The sequence below is a fragment of the Micromys minutus genome (genome assembly GCF_963924665.1).
Source record: "Micromys minutus genome assembly, chromosome: 22".
In the NCBI taxonomy this organism is placed as follows: Eukaryota; Metazoa; Chordata; class Mammalia; order Rodentia; family Muridae; genus Micromys; species Micromys minutus.
In genome coordinates this window covers 42,274,674-42,297,756 of record NC_137957.1, presented here as the reverse complement: position 1 = coordinate 42,297,756, position 23,083 = coordinate 42,274,674, and the positions used below count along the sequence as shown (strand labels likewise).

The 23,083-nt window shown below is 40.2% G+C and overlaps 1 protein-coding gene across 2 annotated transcripts in view; it reads right to left on the bottom strand.

Moving 5' to 3' along the window:
• The window catches only part of ANO4 (anoctamin 4), a gene marked incomplete at both ends in the record, with an annotated part of 205,954 nt that overhangs the window by 77,059 nt on the left and 105,812 nt on the right, over nucleotides 1-23,083 (bottom strand). For both annotated transcript variants that reach the window (XM_080935151.1, XM_080935152.1), the window contains one exon: nucleotides 21,458-21,589. In XM_080935151.1, coding sequence (XP_080791277.1) covers nucleotides 21,458-21,589 — 132 coding nt within the window. The remainder of the gene's footprint in view (nucleotides 1-21,457; nucleotides 21,590-23,083) is intronic.

Sequence of the window (23,083 nt, the reverse complement as noted above, 5' to 3'; positions counted from 1 at the left end):
CCATCTCTATCTATCTCTCTATCTATCTATCTATCTATCTATCTATCTATCTATCTACTATTTATGTATGAAAAATAAGAGTAAATTATAGCTAGAGTACACTATGGTAGATAATTTAAAAATGACCAAAATTTACCCTTATCACTAAGTTCTCCATATTACTTTCAGATGTGAATTTCTTGCTCTTCAAATCTATGGGCAACATCTATTATCTTCGCTTTGTAAATTCAAACAGCACTTGTGACTTGTTTCAAAGATGTTATGAGAAAAGTGATCTCAGACATGGGTCTTCATTTACATTCTTAGCAGCTTGGGTTGTTGCCCCAAGTCTGACAAGGTGTAGAAGCTGGGACTAGCCTCTCCGAAGATGAGCCAATAAGAAGAAAGGAAAGAGCCTAACACCGAATGACAGATGGGCATATGAAGAGTTAGAGTCATGTGTTGGTTTCACATAAATCCAGCAGAAGGTTCCCCCAGTTGAGTCCAACATAACTGAAAATAGGGTGACTACTGTTTAAAGCCAGTTTTGTGGTAGATTGTTCCCGAGCAATGGCTCGCCAGTGGCCTTTTCTGATGCTTGCAGTTATATTACTTTATAACACAAAAAAGTAAAGGTTAATTCCTTCAAAATAAATATTTCAGGAAACTTCCTTAATTAGACTTTTAAATAGAGAGTTCTATTTTAGAAAAGAGAAGCAAAGGTGATACAGTTAACCGTCACTTAAATTATGCCCTCAAATTAATAAAAAGCTAACTAGGAACAAAGCAAGCAATTCATTTTTTATGTGACAAGACCTATTTCCAGAGTTTCCTGGGCTTTAGGCAACTGAAAAGCAAAGCTTAATTTTTTTTTATCTTAAGAGTGGTTTTTAAGAGAAAAAGAATGAGGGGATTATCATATCGAATATATAATAGTCAAAGTTCAGACAGGTAAAGATTTTCAAGACTCTTTTAAGGATTAATGTAATAAGCTACTGGAATAGTGGGGCTTTAAAAATTCAAATAGTCACTCCTAATTGTGCTTCATGATAGAATCTTTACTGAGAGTTAAATATGAATTAAAAATCTGCTCTTGAGGCTTCCAGCCAAAGATGGGAAATGAAGCACTTGCTTTCAACTTGTGACTTCTTGCAAACCCACAAAAATACAATAGTAGCTACCTGCACATGTGATATAGAAGCTCAAGGAAGATCCAAAAATGCAGGTGAATGCAAGCAATTAAAACAGAAAAGGAACAATTCTAAAATTAGTCAGATGAGATAAATATGATTTTATGTATTGCTGAAGGGAACAGTTTCTCAAGAAAATATAGCCATCACAAACACTTATAATCTGAATATTGTAGAATTTACTTTTATGAAACAAACACTATGGAATATAAAGGAAATGATTGGTCCAACACAGAAATAATGGGGGACTTTAGTAACCCACTCTTACCAGTAGAGAGAGCATCAAAACAAAATACAAAGAATCAAATGGACCCGGTAAATGACAATGTTGCATCATGTTCAATAGCTGAAGAATATACACTCCCTTCTTCCATCAACAGATTGAATTTTCCTCAAAATGTCATATTTAGGCCATAAAGCAAGTTTAACAAAGCACACCAAAGGCCTGAAAAGATGGATCACTGGTTAAGGGCACTTGTTCCCCTTGTAGAGGGCCCAGGTTCTGTTCCCAGCATCTATATGTCAGATAACAACCATCTGTAACTCAAATCCTGGGTACCAAATGTTCTTTCTTGACCTGTACCAGACACTCATGTGGTGCATATACATGTATTTGGGCAAAACACCCATAAAATAAAATAAATACACCTAAAAAGATTTAATTCTTTTTTAAAAGGAGACACACTCAAAATTGAAGTAATTTTTGAATCTTATCAGATGTTGCATGAAATACTAAAAAGAATTTCATGCTACTGCCAGCAAGGTACCACTGGACAGGCCGGCCTGGTCTGTTCTCAGCCTGGCAAACTCTCTGACACAGAGCTCTGAAATCTCTCTACCTGGCTACTAAGTTCCCATGGCAGATTGCTGCCAAGCCAGTCCCATGCTTCCAAATTCACACAGCTAGCTGGGGTGCACTTCTTGCAAACCCATGCTTTGGTGCCGTACCTCTCTCTCTTAAACTCAGATGATAATGGAAAAAGAATGGAAATCAATAGTTAGAAAAACCAAAGCAATTATATAAACAACATGGAAACCAAATAAAAATAAATTTCCGAATAACCGAAGGGTTGTTGAAGACATAACAGAGCTTAAAAATTCCTAGAATTGAATTAAAATCAGAATGCAGCATATGGAGTCTGGTGACAGCAGTGTTAAGAGGGACGTTTACAGCCTTCAGTGCCTATAGTAAAAGCAGGGAAGCCTCAAATAACTCAATGATGTATCAACGTCCTTAAGAAATAGGAACAAGTCAAACTCAAACAGCCGAAGGAAATAAACAATAAAGAGCAGAAGAGAAATAAATGGGAGGAGTTTAAATGAACAACACAGATTCATCCAGATGTTAAGTCTGTTTTGAAACGACAAGGAAAGACTGACAAATTCTTAGGAAAACTAGTTTGGGAGAGGAAAAGACAATCTAATAAGACCATTTCACATTTTGGGCTTTAGACTGTGGATCTAAGTCATTTTAATTTTACTCAGAGGGTGACAGGGATGGAGGAGAGGAAGAAGGGACAGAAGGAAAGAGGTTTTTTTTTTTTTTTTTTTTTTTTTTTTTTTTTTTTTTTTAAGTTGTATATTTGCTAAAGATATCTATAAAAATTACTGAAACTTGGTGTCCTATGGCTGGTTGATATCCATGGTAGGTCTGCCCCTTTCTGATGGGAAGCAGAGGAGAAGTAGGTAGGGTGAAAGTCTGGGAGGAGTAGAGGAATGGAACACTGCAGCCGTAATGTAAAACAAATAAAATAGAATTAGTTTGAAAACAAAGACACCTACTCTGATATACAGCCAGAATCCTCAGTGACTGGCATTGTTTTAGGGCTCAATTGTTTATACAGTGGGTTTAACAGACTGAAGCTGGCTCTAACTGGAAGGAAACCCTATGGAGGTTATTGATATACCTTCCTGGATAGATAGAAATGACTTTTTATGAGCTTGCAAGCCTGTAAACATATTTGATCTAGACATATTTTCAAAATCATTTGGAGCTTTTGGTGTTTTTTTTGTTCTTCCTAAGAAACACATCTGTGTTATACCATTAAGATGGGAAGATGACATCAGGACAGAATCTGGTAATATCTACTGTTTTTGGTAAATGATAAAAGCAAGAAGAATCTGGGGTAAGCACTATTTGAGCTTAGAAACTCCTGTAACCCTGTAAATCAGTGGTTCTGAGACTTCCTAACACCGAGACACCTTAATACAATGTTGTGGCAACCCCCCAACCATAAGATTATTTTATTGCTATTTTATAACTACATTTTTGGTACTGTTATGAATCATAATGTAAATATCTGATCTGTAGGGTACCTGTGGGGGTCACAACCCATAGGTTGAGAAACAGTATTCTAAATCACTATTTTTGAATAACGATTAGAAAAACACTATGTCATAAGGATACTTGAGGATGAGGAAATGCTGTGTGGTGTGTACCTGTGTACATATTGTATTTATATATGACCATATAATGACGTTATGAAGAGATTTCTACTTGTCACTTTTTGTAAGGGTGATTGACCATCACAGTTCAAAAACCTTCAGATCAATCTGTTTTTTTTTTTTTCTGCTGTTTTTTTTCTCTCTCTTAATGAAGTATTTTCAGATACACAAAATGTACGAAAAAATGTAATATAAAATATGCTTAGGAAGGTCTGAGGATAAAGCAGCAGCCAAATTTGGTATCTTAATTGACTTAATTGTATAACATCCTATCATGACATGATCAATGTTAACTCTGTTATTCCCATAAATTTTGGAAATGTTTTTCAAATCAGAATATGTTTAAGGTGTCTTTAATACCTTCTATGGTGTATTCTAATGTGTTTTCTGCGAGAACAAGAACACACAAGATTCTCTCATATGTATGTAAACATCACATGTGATGATAGGGAGAGGTTAGCAAACCACATGTTTAGTTCAATATTTTAAAAAGCCACACACTTAACAAGAGAACATTTCTCAGTCAGTCCAGAGGTTGGAAAATGTTGGTAATTCACAGTACTTTTAACTTGAGAACTAGGAGGTGGGTTATAATCTGTATCATAGAGAAGTTGTGAAGAGGAATAAAAGGCAGAGGAGGAAGAGAGAAAGAATGCAACTGAAGAGAAAAGAATGGGGGGATGGAGAGGGATGGAGAAGGATGGAGAGGGATGGAGGGGGATGGAGGGGGTGGAGAGGGGTGGAGAGAGATGGAGGGGGGTGGAGGGGGATGGAGGGGGATGGAGGGGGATGGAGGGGGATGGAGAGGGGTGGAGGGGACTGGAGGGGGATGGAGGGGGATGGAGGAGGATGGAGAGGGATGGAGGGGGATGGAGGGGGATGGAGGGGGATGGAGGGGGATGGAGGGAGATGGAGGGGGATGGAGGGGGATGGAGGGGAATGGAGGGGGATGGAGGGGGATGGAGGGGGATGGAGGGAGATGGAGGGGATGGAGGGGGATGGAGAGGGATGGAGGGGGATGGAGGGGGATGGAGAGGGATGGAGGGGGATGGAGGGGGATGAATGGAGATGGAGGGGGATGAAGGGGGATGGAGGGGGATGGAGGGGGATGGAGAGAAATGGAGGGGGATGGAGAGGAATGGAGGGGGATGGAGGGGGATGGAGGGGGATGGAGGGGGATGGAGGGGGATGGAGGGGGATGGAGAGGGATGGAGGGGGATGGAGGGGGATGGAGGGGAATGAGGGGGATGGAGAGGGATGGAGGGGGATGGAGGGGGATGGAGAGGGATGGAGGGGGATAGAGGGGGATGTAGGGGGATGGAGGGGGATGGAGGGGAATGAGGGGGATGGAGAGGGGTGGAGGGGGATGGAGGGGGATGAAGGGGGATGGAGGGGGATGGAGGGGGATGAAGGGGGATGGAGGGGGATGGAGGGGGATGGAGAGGGATGGAGGGGGATGGAGAGGAATGGAGGGGGATGGAGGGGGATGAAGGGGAATGAAGGGGGATGGAGGGGGATGAAGGGGGATAGAGGGGGATGGAGGGGGTTGGATTGGGTTGGAGGGGGATGAAGGGGGATGGAGGGGGATGGAGAGGGATGGAGGGGGATAGTTCTTGAACTGTTTCAGATGTTTCAGATCTATTTTACTTTTAAGACTGGGCCACAAAAAATGTCTGTATTACATTGTTATTATTTGCTATTACATTTCACGGATACCATTGACAAGGACATCATTTATTGAGCATGTACTTGCCCTGCCTCTATTATTGGCTTTCACATTATTTATTATAACAAAAACTCACAAAGCTGTGTTGTGATACACAGAGCTGGTGCCAGGAGTCTTCATCCAAATGACTCAAGAGCCTGGCTTTGAACCGGAGTTTATGTGAACTTAACCATTAACGGAAAGTGTGATTAATTTATCTTGACCCAGTATTACCCAAGGCCTGCCATAGAACTGTGGTGGATGCTGACTGAACCATTAATATGCCTGATGAGAAGTTGCTGTATTCAACGTTATGAGATGTTAGTTTTAGTTAGTATTTAAAAGAAAATCAGAATGAAAAAAGACCACTTCAGTAAAGTAAGTTTGGAAACAAAAGGCAGTTTTCTATTTAATCACCAGGAAAACACAAATAAACCTGGCCCTCTGCCTTCTGCTATAGCAGCAGGCTAATCAAATTCTCTGTGCATTTGTTAGGCCATAATTCATTAGTCAGCGACACAGCTTCCACCTCAGTCCAGTCTTAGCTATGGGTCTTAGTTTTGTTTTCCTTTGCTAAAGCTCAAATGCCCCAAGAGATGAGAAAGCAATAGATAGATCTGTCTAGTCCTTTGTATTGCTGGGAGTAGCAAAGCCATAGAAACTCTGCAAGTGCCCGAGACAGTTGAAATTTGGTAACATTCGTTCTCCCTGATCACGGTTTCCGTCTTTCCAGTTTCTGTGTGTTCATGGGAGTCTCCAGCTATTCTGGGTGTAGTGAAAGTTTCCCTGCATTAGCTCTTCTTTCCACTAAAGGATTTAAAAATGATTTACAATGGAGTATAAATATTTTATCTTGACAACTGACACTTGTATTTTAACCAAAGATGGCTTTACCCAAACAATGAAAGTCTCAACTACAAACTTGCAGGTATTAGGGAGTGCAGTGTTTATTAAGGTATTTCTGAGAGTTCTCTTCAGTTTCTCTCTTTTGTGATTGGAGACACTTGAGCTTTGCTCTGACTTGCTTTTTGAGTGTGGGTACTATATGGAGACTCAAAGAGAGCAATGCAGGTACTCCTGCTCAATGGCCGACCTGTTCCTGCTGATGCCACCCTAACAACAATATCCTTCCACTTAGAAATTGCCATTAAATCCAGATCCCAGCTTTCAAAGACAAGCACCTCCCAAACTAGACCCCCTTCTCTGTGCCCCTTGCATGCTGGAGCAGACAGGATACCTTCTTCTCTTCGGAGTGTTGGGGCTCAGTTCTCTCCTACCATCCTGGCCCTTATTATTCTGTGTTTTTAAATCCCATGAGCCTTTGTGTCAGCTATGGTTTCAGTTCCTATAGTTACTATTTGTGTGACCTCAGTGCTTCTTTGTGATGCTGAAGCTGCTCCCAAATTAATATCTCAGGAACCATCATGTGTAGAAGCTATAAGGAGAAATACTGAAGGGACAGATGTTGTTGTCTCTTTCACTTCTAAATAGGGAACCACATGAGCACCGTCTATGTCATTTGTCTTTCTTGCTAATCTAACAGAACACAGATACAGTTTAAAGGAGGTTGCTGGATTTGGGCATTGTTTGTCCATTTGTCTAGCTGCATTTGAAGACAGAGTCTCCTTGTAGCCTGGGCTGACCTCAGACTCACACCTCTCCTCTTATGTCACACTTTTTCCCAAGTCCTGGAATCACAGGTAGGGACCAGCAGGACCAGTCATTCCTAAAGCTGAAGATCGAAATAACCTGATTCCAAGACTCAGTTTCTACCCTAGAAAGGTTTTTTAATCTGCTGACGTTTCCTTTTTCTAAAAACATACTAGGAGTTTAAAAACAGAAAAAAAAATCTTATGTGACATCATCTGACCCCTAGAAGAGGTCACAGACTAAAGCATTATGTAAGTGTGACAAGATAACAGTAATTAACCTGGGGTGTTCTATGAATATTCTTATCTCCAGTGTACTGCTTTTCCTTGTGACAATCGCATGTCACATGACTTATAATCCTCTTTCCTAGAGGAAGAGTGTAATTCTTCATCCCATTCACGTCATCCTTGGCCATACCACCAGTTCTGGCTTATGGACTATGAGCTGAAGTGATACAGGACAGGCTGGGGGCAGACATTTAGGCATCCTGCCATGCTATTCTTCTTTGCCATGAAAAATGCATGTCTGAGATGCAGATTGCTTCTTCAGTCAGGCATTGTAATAAAAATGACATTTGTAGGAAACTGCACCTGAGTTTCAGCTAATATATGAGGAAGAAACAATCATTATTTGGAGAGCCCACTGATTAGAAACTTACCATTTACTGCAGCAGAACTTAGTGGAACCTGACCGAGTCAACCTTTAACCCAGAGAAGATATTCCTATGAGTTACAGCCTAGAAAAGGATGGATTTTTCTCTCTGGTGGAAAAGCCATATCAAACCATAAAATGAAGAAGGGGAAAAACAAGTGAGACGTGTGGACTGGGAAGAACAATGAAGGAAGAAGGGAAGCTGAAAGGAAGAAGGTTGCCATAGAAGCGTATTTGTGTCAGAGATAAAAGGCATTCCCAAGGAGGAGAGGGCATGACAGAGGGAAAGGCATTATAAATGGTTCTTAAGAAGAGCTGTAGAACATTTTCAATGTATTTCACACAGCCTCTGGGCACTGGGTGCTTCTGTCACAGATGGGCAGTATACAGGACAATATGAATCTGACAGGTCAGGTGCTCTATGATAAATTGTTGTCTTTATCAAGACTTTGTAAGATTTTTTTCACAACAAAAGGTCAAAAATTTTTAAATTAAATAAAATACTTAAAATTAAAAATAGCTGCCTTGTAAAGACAGCTATCCTTCCAAGGTGTCCTTTATATCTTTTAGAAATGCAGATAAAACCCTGGAACTCCTCTGTAATTGCTCCGGATGCTGCATTCTACTCTGTCCACTATCCAGACACAGACACAATAGTAGTCCAATATAATCAGCTTCTTAATCGTCATTTTAAAATGCCAATGAGCTCAGAAGGCTAATATCACGTGCATGAGACATAAGACATTTCATAAAGGAGATGATGTCTTCGCTGAAGAGAAAAAGATTCTGTCAGAGAGAAAGGAGGGAGTACTTACAGGAAGGATCAACAGCTAGTGAATATTTAAAAAATCCTGTATGCATTGTAATACCCCTGAATGCTGAGGGAAGAGGATAAGAAACTGAAAAATCATTTTTTATGTCATGTTAAGATGTTTGAGCTTCATTCTGACAGCCCAGGAAAGACATTGAAAGGTGTTAAACAAGAAAGAAATGCCTCTTCGTGGGTATCACTTAGTAATTGGTATGGGAGTACATGGCCAAAAGGACCAGGGATGGGTATTGAAATCTTGTCCACACTTATGTGAGAATCTGTGAGCAAGGAGGGTGCCTCCTAAATGTGCAAAGGTGCTGCATGCATTGGTGGCTGGCATCTTGCAAATGGTCTGTGACAAGAACAGGGTAGGCATATGTGTCAGTGAGGAAAAACAGGAGAGCAAGAGAGATGAGGAGACTTTATAGAGGGATTTTAGCTTAGCAACATGGCTACTGGAATACAGACACACCCCTGCTACACACCTTTAATCCCAAACAATGAAGGTAAAGTTAGTTTGTAGAAAGAAGCAGCCATGTTTGAAAGTGATGTCTATTAATCAGCAGACAAAGTGACGAATCAGAGAAAGATTTGACAGACTATGTGCCCTACTCTCACAAGAACAGAAAAAAGAGAGGTTACTTAAGAGATAGCAATGCAGAGGGAGAAAAGGAGAAAGGGAAGTTTTGCTGAGACAGTTTTACAGAGAAAGAACAAGCTAGAAACAGGTGAAGACAGAACAAGCCAGAAAATGAGGAGCCAAAAGTTTAGAACATACTGGTAAAGTTAGTATGAAGCCAAGTAGAACAATTCAGTCAGAAACGGAAACAAGCCAGTTTGAATTAGTCAGCATGGAGAGAAGTTTGAAGTCAGAGTTGACCAGAGTTCAGAAAGTGCTAGAAAGAGTGAGCTTATTCCACAGTAGGTCTCAATGGCTGAAAACATGCTAGGCCCAGATAGGATTGCATGGAGGTTAGAAGCTTTGAGACCTAAGTTAGATGACAGAGTTAGTAAGTTTTCACAATGAAAATTACATCAGATGAATAAAAGATTCTTTTACAAGACATCCTAATTGTGTAAGAGTTTGTAGCCATTTTCAAGATGGGGAAAGCAGTGAGGTCAGAATGAGAAAGGCCAAAAGGATTTACTGGTGATGGTGATCAGTACTGAGGGTAATGAAATCTAGGCAATCTGTAGTGGTGAGATCCTTACTCTTGAGTGGGAAACAAAACTGGTGGCTTATGTGTAGTGTTCAGAGTGAGGAAGTGGAGATATGAAGACCAAGATTTATCTTTATTTATTTACCTTAGGTATAAAGGTACCTAAGCTGCAGTTCTGGGTCACTGGTCATTCAAATGATGACTATGTGCAATATTTCTGTATTTAGCACCTCTTTCTCAACTGTGCTTCTGCAGCTATTGATCCCCTGCCAAAACAGATTGTTTGCTCTTCACAATCTACAGGAGCATGCATCATGGACTTCTATGTGGTGAGAAACAATCTTTTGTAACTCATTTGGAAATAACATGGTTTTGTGGTTGCTGTTTTATGTATATGTGATGTAGTAGTTATGAGAAAGGAGAAAAGGGGGAGTAGAAGAGAGGGACATGGGAAACTTCCATGGCAACCCCTAATTCTAGCCCAACTTCACAGTAACAGCCTAAACAAGAAGCCATCAGAGCGAACTCTTAAAAAGTGTGATAGGATACTGAAGCTTTGCTGTCCAGAATAGATGGCTTCTAGAAAGGGTACAGGAGGGTAAGGACTTAACTCTAATTAAGGAGCAGGGCACTAAGAGTTTTACCATACTCCAGTGAGTGTGTAGATAACCCAAAGTAGATTTTTTTAAAAATGTGTGTGTGTGTGTTTGTGTGTGTGTTTGTGTGTGTGTGTGTGTGTGTGTGTGTGTGTGTGTGTGTGTGTGACAAAAGCAGGGTTTTGGACAGGGAAAGACTCAGAGGTAAATGTGATTGCGGTATATGGTGTGAAATCCTCAAGGAATCAGTAAAATTATTATGTTAGAAAAAATAAACTTAGAAGACACAAAACAGATGGTTTCTCAAATACAAAGACAATTCACCTATCTTCAGAACCCTCAGCCACCCAAAGCTTTGCTTTTTCTGTATGATTAGGGGATATCTTCGATCCTTACACTTAAGTTTTGTGTCATTAGGCCCCACTTGAAAGGAACCACATGATTTTCAGAAGCACAAGCCTTCCTTAGGCTTTACAGCTTGTTTCACTGCCATCTCAGCTTAAAACGTTCCAGAACACGGCTGCATCCCCCGCGCCTTTGCAGAGCAACCCCAACAGCACGCATATCGAAGATCCCAATGCCAGCAAGGAACTGCAATAAAACACGTGTTCTGAGACTCCTCTGTGTCACTGGGGTACCAAAAGTACATCAATCCTACTGAAATCAATCTTGTATCTCATTGCCTATAGGATTCTCCTAAGACTTCAGATCGATGAAAAGAACAGAAAAACTCCAAATGCCCTGAAAGAAAATTACTGCAGAACATATCTGCTCTAGCAATCAATATATTCAGATATCTATGCTGTGAAGATTTAAGAGACAACTCAGAATGCAGCATTAATACATAGGAGCCTATTTGGAATACTGAGGACAAAGTTAGTTGGAAGTGATTCTATTCCAGTTCAAGTCAGAAAGTCTCCCAAGCATCCTCACCACACCCCTGGCCTAGGTTTCCCACTGCTGCTACCATCAAGCTGAACCTCTAGTCCCAAACCTTGGAATTTTGTGGACTGGCAAATCCATATGGCTATTTGAGGCTGGGCAGTGGCACTCCAAGTATGCATGTCTGCGTTCCAAGCTCTAGAATTTGTCAATGCGTCAAGCCGTATGGCAAAGAGGAATTATGTTGCAGATAGAATCGAGACTGTTCACTGGCTGATTTGAAGACTGAGGATGTTATGTTAAATAGGGTTGAGAACCAACTTCATGCTATTTAGAAGTATCAGAACCTTTTAGAGGAGGACTTGGGAAGTGGGAGTGGAATGGTTCTCATGAGAGGAGGTTGTTACAAAAGAGCAAACCTGTTCTCTTTCCAGTAACTTGAGTTTTCTCTACTACCATGTTCTAGATATTACTCTGTTGGCTCAGATACCGTCGACTGGGAGCCAACCCCATGGCCATGGTCTTGAAATTTTAGAACTGTGAGCTAAATGAATATTTTTTCTTCACAGAATCCCCAGCTCAGTTATCTTGTTACTACAATATAAAGCAGACTAAGTCATGGATATTTTTCTGAAGTTTTCAGTTGGATCTAATATAATCACCAGGATGCCTAGAAATGGAAAAGGATGAAAAATATCAGAGTAGAAGATGTGATAATCAAGATCAAAATGATGCAATGCTTGACGGGAGAGGGACATAACTTAGGAATGCAGTAGCCGTTAAAAATTAGGAAAGGCTGAGAAGTAGACCTGCTTCAGAGTCTTCTGCCATGATTTGATTTTATCCCAGTGATACCCTTATAAGCTATATATGGTCATTACCCACATTTTGAATCAGGAGAAAATGGTGGTAAAGAATTCCTGAAGACTTATTCAATTATCATTAATTCCAAGGCGTGGATCCTGAAGCTAGGCTGGCTGGCCCAGTCCTTTCCACTTGTTCCTACAATGGACTTTCCTATGATGGATATACCAAATTACCACTGATCTAGCCACCGGAAATATGAAAATGTATCTGTGTAGTCTTTGAAGGTAACAGTTCAACGTGGATATCCAATAACTTGTGTGGTGGATAGTTGTTTGTGGAGATGCTTATCTTGTGCATTGTACTGGTTTATAATTTGTACCTGATTGTCCCCAGCTCTAAGAGGGTACAAACTAAAGAAATGCATCAATGCTAATAATAAAACATATAGGAAATTGGGAATTATTCCTATCTGTACATGGCATACTTCTAAAAAGGCAATTAGAAATAATCTGCTTTCTGAAAAACTCGTTTCATATGCATTATAAAAAGTAACATGACTCTTTTCCATCTCCTTTTTCATACCTTGTACCCATAGAAAATCTTTATTATAGGTATTGACCTTACCAAGCAATTGCCTCAAGGATGTTTCTGATAATGCCATTTTAAGAATAAAGGGCAGTGGGATACTTAAGCAGAGCAACATCCCCAGGAAGGAGGAGAAGAGGAATAAATTAATGCTTAAATGGACTTGTCTAACACAGTTACCAGATTCCTATGGAATTCAATTTATCAGAGGTTGTCTAGCAAGGAGGACAGATGGACAGGGATTTTCGAGGAAGTGGGGAGGGGTCCAGATTTGGGGTCCAGATTTTTGTTGCTCTTCTGTCACTACCAAAGGACAGCTGAAAAAGATGTGGAAAGAGTTTTGATCACCACAAGGTGGGGAAGGGACATGGCTAGTATCTATCCAGTGGCTGGAAGTCAGGATCTTTCTATCTTATAAGGCACAAGGCAGCTCTCCACAACAAAGGGGAGTGTATGTTCCTCCTTGTCTGGGTTGGAATTTCTTCCCCAGCATTGCTTAGTCCCTTAATAAGCCTGTTTCATTTTGATCTCTTGCACAGCCAGGCAAGTTAGCATCCCAGCATTTCCTGAGTTAAGAACAAGTACACAGTAGAGATTTGGCCCTGCGATATGGGTAAAGTGCTCCAGACAGCATCTAAGCCCGGCCTGTGAAGACACGAACTGCCAATGGAATTTTCCATTTCTCTTTTATTTACAGTGGATCTATGGAATGGAAAAAATAGGAGATATAAGTCTAAGTATCTGAATAGCTACATAAAGCAGGCAGGCTGTACTTTCTTTTATGAGGATGATTCACATTAGCCAGTGTTGTGAACAACAACTTAACTTCTACAGTGCTCAATTACTGGTGTGTATATTTCTTTAGTTTGTACACTCTTAGAGCTGGGGGCAATCAGGTACAAATTATAAACCAGTACAATGCACAAGACAAGCATCTCCACAAACAACTATCCACCACACAGATATTGGATATCCATGTTGAACTGTCACATTTGAAGACTACGTGGATACATTTTCTTATTTCAAGTGACTAGATCAGTGGTAAATTGGTATAACCACCATAGGAAAGTCCAACATAGGAACAAGTGGACAGGACTGGTCCAGAGAGCCTGTTTAATGCTTAAATGTATTTTATTCTGGGCCTTATGTTCTTTATCTGTGTGATAGTGATAGTGATATCTGTGGCCATGTAATGATTGTTATGGAGATTCACACACAACTCTTAGGATCATTCCTGGCATATAGAAGAAGGTGGGTTTTTTTTTTTTCTTTTTTACTCATAGGTGCACCTTTGGTGATACCATGTAAAATAACCAAGTGTCACTTTAGACCTATGAAAATGCTTACCCAATTGTTTTCTTTCAATGACGTAAAAATATAGATTTGTCTATGTTTATCATCCTGCCTAAAACTCACCTCCAGTGGATCAAAGGCCTCAATATAAAGTCAGACACACTGAACCTGATAGAAGAGAAAGTGGGAATAACCTTGAATACATTGAAACAGGGAGACTTTCTGAACAGAACAGCATCAACCTAGGTACTAAGAACAATAATTGATAAATGGGACCTCATGAGACTACAAAGCTTTTGCATAAGAAGGCACATCTTTATTTGGACAAAGCAGCAGCTACAGAATGGGAAATGATTTTTTATAAACTGCACATCTGTTAGAGGGTTAATATCAAAACTGTATAAAGAACTCAGAAAACTATATATTAAGAGAACAGATAACACAATTTAAAAGGTGGCATAGATCTAAACAGAGAATTCTCAACAGAGGAAACTCAAATATTTGAGAAAAGCAAGTGGAGGGGGAGGGAGAGGGGAGAAAGGGGATAAAATTTGATGTAAATACAAAGAATATCTAATGAAAATATATAAAAAGAATATTTTATGTACTTACACATACACAAACACATTATCCTAAAGCTGTGCTATGAGGTTCTCTTGTGCTAAAGTTGTTTTCTTATCACATATCACATTTACGTTTTAAAGATGCTAATTGCAAATAAACCAGAATGATAGAAAATGTGCAACAAAAAGAGAGAGATAGAGAGAGAGAGAGAGAGAGAGAGAGAGAGAGAGAGAGAGAGAGAGAGAGAGAAAGAAATGGTTGACATCCTTAGCCACCAGGAAAATGTAAATCAAAATTACTCGGAGATTTCATCTTACAGTAGTCAAAAGGGCTAAGGTCAATAAAACAGATAACAGTTCATTCTGGGGATGATGTGCAGTAAGAAGAACATTCATTCACTGCTGGTGGAACTGCAAATTTAAATGGTGATTATGGAAATCAGTGTCACCTTCTTTGGGAAGATGGGACTCGATTCACCTCAAGGTTCAGCTATATCACTATTAAGCATGCCCAAAAGATGCCCATACACTTCATAGACACTTTCTTTATCCGGTTTGCTGTTGCTCTACTCATAATAGCCAGTAATTGGAAACAATCTAGATGTTCCTCAACAGAAAAGGTGATAAAGAAAATGTGGAACATTTATACAATGGAGTATTGCTCACCCACTTAAAACACAAAACTACGAAATGTACAGCTATATAGATGAAATTAGAAAAAAAATCATCCTAAGTAAGGTGGCCCAGACCTAGAAAGACGATGATGTTATGTATTTGCTTATATGTGGATATTAGCTGTTAAGACAATTATGATCATCCTGCAATCTACAGAACCACGGAAGTTAGGAATAGTGTAAAGGACAATGGAGGAAGAATCTTGTTAGGAAAGGGAAATAAAATCAATGTAGATGGATAAAGTTGCTACAACCTAGGATGGGTGGATCAAATGGGGAGGAGGAGGAGAGAAGGTAATAATAAAAGAAATATGAGAAAGTTAAAAATAAGGATCATTTGAGGGGTAACTAACAGAGTAAAATCTTCCTAAAATATATACATATTTGATGGCAATCTAAAAAGAAAATCATCACATAATGGAGACACAGAGCCTCAAATCCATTACCAGGATTGAGTTACATCTGAGATATTGGCCAAAAGGGTCCCACAGGAACCCCCAGATAACCCAGGCTGTTGTCAAGACTATAGCTTGCTCTATACAAACTGACAAGGCCCCGTTGCTGCAAACAACACTTACACACCTCACTGAACATGGGGAAATCCAGTTGGTGTCTACAGACAGCCTTTACCTTTGCATTCTAGCATCTCTGGTACACGAGGGTATTCTGCTTGCGACCAGAAGAAAAATGTAAACACCAACCCAGCCACAGAAACTCTGACCTACAGTGGTGTCCTGCCTCAAAGATATGTTAATACAAGGATTGCACAAAGTTTGTAGGAGTAACTGACCAGTATCTGATTTTACTTAATGCCCACTCCATGAGATGAAACCCATACCTAACACTGCAAGGGTGACCAAGAAGCAGAGACCTAGGGTAAGACCATAATACTGGCCTAAACAAAAAGTAGCATTAAAATGACTCCTAGTGACATTCACCTATACTCATAGATAAGAGCCTTGTTCAGTAATCATCAGAGAAGCTTCCTCCTGCAGCAGATAGGAACAAATACAGAGCCCCACAGCCAGACATGCAAAAAGTAAGAGAATTGGAGCACTCAGCCCTAAATAGCAAGTTTCCATCAAATTTCCTGCCTCAGGGCTCAGGGAATCCTGCAGTAGAGGAGGCAGGTGGAGTGTGAGAGCCAGAGGAAATGGAGGATGCTGGGAAAGCAAGGCCCTCTGAACCAACAGGATCAAAGCTCATATGAACTCACAGAGACGGAGGTAGCTTGCCAAGGGCCTGCGTGTCTGTCTGTCTGTATGCATGTATATTATGGCTTCCAGTTTAGTGTTTTTATGAATTCCTGAGTGTGCGAACAACTGGGTCTCTGATTCTTGTGCCTTCTCTTGGGCTCCTTCTCTTCTATTTGTTTGTTTTAGCCAATGTGTTATTTATTTATTATATTATTTATTATATTATTATATTATTTATTATATTATTTATTTATTATTTTATTTATTTATTATATTATATTTATTATATTATTTATTATATTATTATCCCTTAGATGTAAGTTTGTTTTCTAATGAGAGACAGAAAGTGTGTAGATCCAGATGGGAGAGAAAGGGGGGAAGAGCTGGGAGGAGCCGAGGGAGGGGAAATTGTAATTAGAATATATTATGTGAGAAAAGAAAGCTATTTTCAATAGAAGAGAAATTAACAAAAACTTTAAAGAAATTTGATATAAAAACATTATACAGTGAAATTAACTAGACCCAAACTCTACATGTCTTAGTGTATTTCTGTACAGTTAGAATAGCTCAGTCATCTTGAAGTTGAGATGCTTCAGATTGGATTTTATAGTGTCACGATCAGTTATATTTTCTGCATGTATTCACCAAAGAAAAAAAGAAGGAAGGAAGGAAAGAAGGAACAAAAGGAAGGAATGTAGGAAAGCAAACATTTAAAAAGCCAAACGTAGATACATGTTTAAGTATAGGGTTGGGCCAATTGTTTTTTATATTGATTCCCAATTTCAATTCTTTTTTTTTGTTTAATACAATTCAAAATGTAAGCATTTTATATTCTGTGTTGTCTTTATTGTATTTCCCCCCTTTTCTTTAATCTATTCATCTACTAAACAAATATTGAGTGCCTGTTTGTTAGGTATTGTATTAGATTAGATAGTATTGTGAGCAAAATCAGACGCATCCTGTGCTCCTTGCGCGTGTAAAGTTCACCCGAAGAGACATGAATTAATCACAACATGCTGAAAAAAGAATTGAATTTCAAATATGAAATGTTATATAAGAAATATGCTGTTGGTCTTGGGGGTAGGGCCCAGCCAATGTGCTTGCAGTTTGACACGATGACAAAGGAGTTTGGATTCCTGTATTCACATAAAAAGCCAGATGTGTTATTGCACACAGCATTCCCATGTCTGGAGGTCAGGGTAGAGACAGCAGGATCTGCTGAGTTTGCTGGTTAACTGAGCCCAGCCAAATTGGTGAGCTACTCCCTGACTAGTGAAGGTTTCAAAAAGTAACATGGAAACTGAGTAACGCACCTGAGACTAATCTCCTTGTGGACATGCACCACACACATCTTTCCTCCCTCCCTTCCTCCTTCCCTCCCCCATCTCCCATTTCAAAAATAGCTTTCTATAAGAGGACAGAACAAATGTATCTGATCTACAAAATAGCTGACAGAAATGAAAGGGGTCAGGGTGTCTTCTCTAGGAAGAAACATTGATGGCGAACTCTGGAACTTGGAACAACTCATCATGTTATATTGAGAATCTAAAGAGAGTTGAGTGCTGAATGGGGTTGACCAAAGCCTGGGAGAGTAAAGGGAAAGAGGGATGTGGAGAAGATGGTGAGCAAGCACAAGGTGTTTCTGCATACCCTGCTATTTGCAGTGAGATGAATATAGTTAGAAGTAATCCACAAGCTAACTCACAAGAGCTATGAAAGAGCTACTAAATGTATTTATCAATATGTCATATGAGTTTGCAGTGAATATATTGAATGTCAGCAACCGAATAAGCATAGGTGTCATGTGATGACACAGGCAATGATCGAGGCAGCCCGTACGGAGAAGAGAGTTGAACCTGGTTTGAGGTGAGTGTGCAGTCAGCTGACCCCAGGTCTATTCTCCACTCACACCAGCTATTATCATCTTTATAGATTCAGTTACTTTTCTCACTGAACAAATCGCAGTAAGCGTTTACTATGGAATTTGAAAACTGTGGGACTTGGAGTTTAGAGAAAGCAATGAAAACGTGCCATACCAGCCAGGGAAGAGGAAGATGTTACCAAGGTATGAAAGGTTGCAGCACACTCAGAATTGGTGGTAGAGGTTGGATACCATGGAAAGGTTTCTGGGAGAAATGTCTTTGGTAGATCCTGAAAGATGAGAATCTAAGGAAAAGGTTACTTTAGGTGGAAGGAAGAACAGAGTAGAAGGGAACCGAAAAATACAAGGTTGACTTAAGGAGGTCAGATCTTAACACGGCTAAAGCACGCATACAGGAGACAGATGAGGGGATTATTGAAAAGGTGTTTTATTTTTAAGACACTTTCCTACTTTGATCATGAGTAGTTAAATTTTAAGTTCTATTCTGTATACCACATTCATGATCCACATTTCCTGTTGTTCTATTTTGCTCCAGCATGGACACAATGAGAAAGTTCTGCAAAGTCAACATATCGTGTGAATCCTTGATATTCATGTGGAAAGCTAGGATCATGCAACAGCCCCCAGAACTCATTAAACAGCTATTTCTGATTAAATTAAGTCCATTCATATCACCTTCAAAACATCTTTAGGGAGTTTTGTCTTCTAATTCTACCAGTAACTGTTTCTAAGTTGGCAGCCAACATTCTTCACATCTTACTCTTACACACCAATCCAAGGGATGTTACTCATATAGAACGACAATTTTTTAAACAGAAAGAAATTCTCATCACCCATAATATTTCAGGGCCATGTTTAATTTTTCACGTCCCATTGGCATGAGACATGTGTCTTCTCTGGGGTCCCCTGAACTCTGACCCTTATGTTTATGTCAACCACCCCCTCCTTTGGTTCTTCAGTTGCCCTCCTCCCAGTCTCATCTTCAGTGGGCTGGCTTCTTTCTCTGAACAACAATGCTGTGCCCTCTGTGTACCCTATAACCATATTCTCATAAATATTTACAGAGACCTACTTGTGGTTTCCCAGACACCCCAATTGTGTTTAATGTCTGTGCTCTTTCCTACATGACCCTCTCATCAACATCTTTCCAAATCAGGAGCACTATCATTCCCCTTTAAAAATTCACCTATTGGGTTAGTTGCTGTTATTTAACAAATAGCATATATTACCAGGCTACAGTTAAGACTGTGTTATTTGGTTTATACTCAGAAAATGCCAAGAAAGACACAGACATTGAATTAGTGACTGCCGTACTAATACTTAGCCACTAAATTGACTTGCAAGTGTGTCAAAGGCTTCTCAAATTTGTGAGACTATGGAATACTACTATCACCATATGCTCTCCTATCGTAATTGTTACATATTTAAAAATACTTACGAAGATATTATTCTTACTTATAATCTCTAGTAATAATAGTTTTTATCTAAATGCTTCTAAGTTTGAGAGACTTGGTGAGTAGCATTATCCTACAGCAAAGATATGGAGACCATGTAGCTGATAAAACTTGGTGGCATACTTTGCATTCCCTTAAAATAATTCAAAATTCCATATTTCATATACTTCACTAATTACCCCATCAATACGTCTGTCTATCTATCACCCACCCACCCACCCATCCATCCATCCATCCATCCATCCATCCATCAACTCATTCCATCTATCCATCCATCCATCCATCCATCCATCCATCAACTCATTCCATCCATCCATCCATCCATCCATCCATCCATCCATCCATCCATCCATCCATCAACTCATTCCATCCATCCATCCATCCATCCATCCATCCATCCATCCATCCATCAACTCATTCCATCCATCCATCCATCCATCCATCCATCCATCCATCCATCCATCCATCTATCCATCCACTCATTTATCCACTTATCCACTCCACTCTGTCCATTCTTCTGCCTGCCCATTCCTCCACTTATCCACTCTATCCTTCCATCTACCCATCTATCCATCTATTCACTCACTTATTCATGTATGTACTCATTATCCCAAAGCTTTGAGCCCCTTCTACACTGTGCCATGCATGCTTTCAGTCAGCTAAGAAGGAAAGGCAAAATGTGACAGTAAATTAGCCTCCACACATGAAGGATTAAAACAACAATTACCAGTCTAAAAAGACCTTCCAGGATTTAAGTTAAAAGCAGAAACATGTTATCTTTCATCTCCTTCTTGAGAAAATACCCAGGGATCCTGATCTCTAGATTAATATTGAGTATCATTTAATTACTGATTTCCATGAAGGCTTTTTGGGCTATGAGCGTCATGCTTTATATGTTCAAATAATGAGGCTGGGTTGGTATCAATCAGACCTGCAGGGATGCAGGGCTTGCCTGTTTCACAGGCTTTCCCATGGCTTCTGTTGTATTGCATTGATCTTTCCTGGCAAGACACATCTTGATACAGACCATCCATCTACACATCATTTTCTTCTCTCCTTTGCTCCGGCAGTTTAATTGATTTTTCTGTTGCTAAACATGCACTCCCCATGCAGTCCCTGCACCTTCTTGACAACTGTCATTTGGTTTATATTTTTAAAAGAAAAATCAAGTTTGGCAATCATTTTTTAAGAAAGATCTGTTACCTCGTTCCATCTCCCAGGTAAGTCATATTTACTGAAGCTGTCACTACAATGGGCACAGGGAAGGCCAGGAAATCCAGAGTCTATCTGAGTGCAGGCTGGGCTGACCTGACTAATACTCTCTTTGGGAGCCCACCTCCTGTTGTTTACAGCCTTTGGTTTGCTTTCCTCTGCCTTCATTCTTGATCACCTTTGCAATTCTTTCCGGGCTGTTACTCAGCCAACCTTTTCTTTCTGCCCATGTGCCCAAAGTGACAAATTACTGTTGTGAGACTGATAGATGAGCTGGCAAGTAGGCTGCCAGGTAACATAGCTCTTCCTGTGATAACGTGGTGAAATACTGAGCGAAAGGAGAACTCAGCAGCAAACTGTGATACAGAGCAAGCAAACAAACTAAACCTTTATTCAGCATGGAAGGTGTATTCCACTTTCGTCTGGGCTCTGAGCACTGGGACCTGACAGAGCTACAAGACAGAAAGATCCCATACTTCTGAATTGCTGTGGCAATGATTATTCATCAAACACAGATATAAAATCAAAACAAAACAAAAAAATTGGGTCCCTTTAAGCCACCTGAGATGGTAGAATTGTTACAGCCCTCCTTGATTGATGCAAAAGGGACATGGACAAAAGACTCAAGAGGAATGGCCTCTACGTTGTCCCTTCCACAGGGCAAAGGCTCTATCATGCTATACATTCCTAGTAGGATGCTGGCTTTCCCACAGAACACTCACTGATGGATCCTTTGCTGGCTGAAAGGGGCAGTGTAGCAGTCATTCTCTTCCAGGTCTGGCAGTGTCTCCTTGTCCAGCCTCATTGGCTTCTTAGGTAACCATCTCCGGAACCTGCTTATTTGTTTATCGATCCTGTGGCACATGGAAGGCAAGATCAAAGGGTACAGCAAGTCAGCATCACTCTGAAACACGGGAGCCATAAGGATGACTCCACATCCTGCACAGATTCTCATTACTCTCAGAACAGCCTTGCTTTTCAGATGGAGAAAAGATTGATAAGTCTTTCAGGTTCACTAAGTGGCCTCAGCATCCCTACCTTTGAACAGATTTGAATTACATATTCACGCATGTGTTCATGAATGATCAAATGGTTACAAGATTGGAAGGCTCCGGAAAGGAGGTAGAGAGCCCTTTATGCATAAGCATAGTACGCTACATTTTTTAGAGGTTAACCGCACATCTTGTGTCTAGAAAAACATGGGATCAGAGAAGCATCTTAGCTGTAGTTAACTTGGGACTGGGTCAACAGAACGTTGCGACTGTACAGAGAATCTGCTGTCATGGTTTCTGACTGCTTGCCTGCCGCACATTCCCTTACTAGATAGAAGACACATAGTTGGCGCCATTGTTTTCACTGTGCTTTTCAATTGGCTTCTAAGGTTCTCCAGGCCCTGGAAAATCAGGACATAGAGGCACCACTCTGTCTACTATGTATACACACACCAAAAAAAAAATGTCCTGTGAAGGAAAACAGACTAGTGTTGTACTGTGGCTTATAAAAGACACTTTCCAAATGGGTATTATTCTCAGTCCTTCTGACTACTGAACACATGTAGCTCCCAACTGTCCAGTTCATAGAAATAACTCAGCCATGCTCACAGCAAACAATGAGAAGGGAAAAACCACACCAGACTCTGAATGTGTATGATGCCTCAAGTAGCTACACTGCAGACAGTTGGTCAAACATGTCTCCAGGTATGTTTCTGAGCGTGTTTCCAGAAAAGGCCAGAATGGACTGAGCAACATTTTGGCGATCACTGGTATAGATCATCAAAATTGTTGACATCCTGATGCAGAAGGTGAAAATGGATACATTTGCTCTATTTGAGTTGGTGTTTATCTCTGCCTCTTACACTGATGACCCACAGCCTCTATACTTGGACTAGGGCCATAAAATTTCCTAGGCTACTGCTTGCAGACTTTTAGCCTCTGCAGTCTTGTAAAGCTCTGTTGTAAAGCTCTATCTAAGTCTGAAGGCCGGAGTGCTGATATCCGAGGGCAGAAGGCAATAGATATGTCAGCTCAAGCAGAGAACAAATTGGTTATTTTTCTATCTTTGGACTTTATTAAAGTTAAGTCTCCAGTAAATTGGATGATGTCCAACTACTATTTTTAAACTAAATATTATTTTAAAAAAATATATATATGGTTATTTTCCCATTCCTGCATACCACATGCATGCAGTGTCTGTGGGTTGGATCTCCTATATCTGGAGTTGCAAATGTGGCAAGCTGCTGTGTGCACACTGGAAATAGAACCCAGGTGTTCTTGAAGAACACCCAGTATTCTTAACTGCTGAATCATCTCTCCATCCCCCGTGGCCAATGTATTACTCGGTCTATTGCT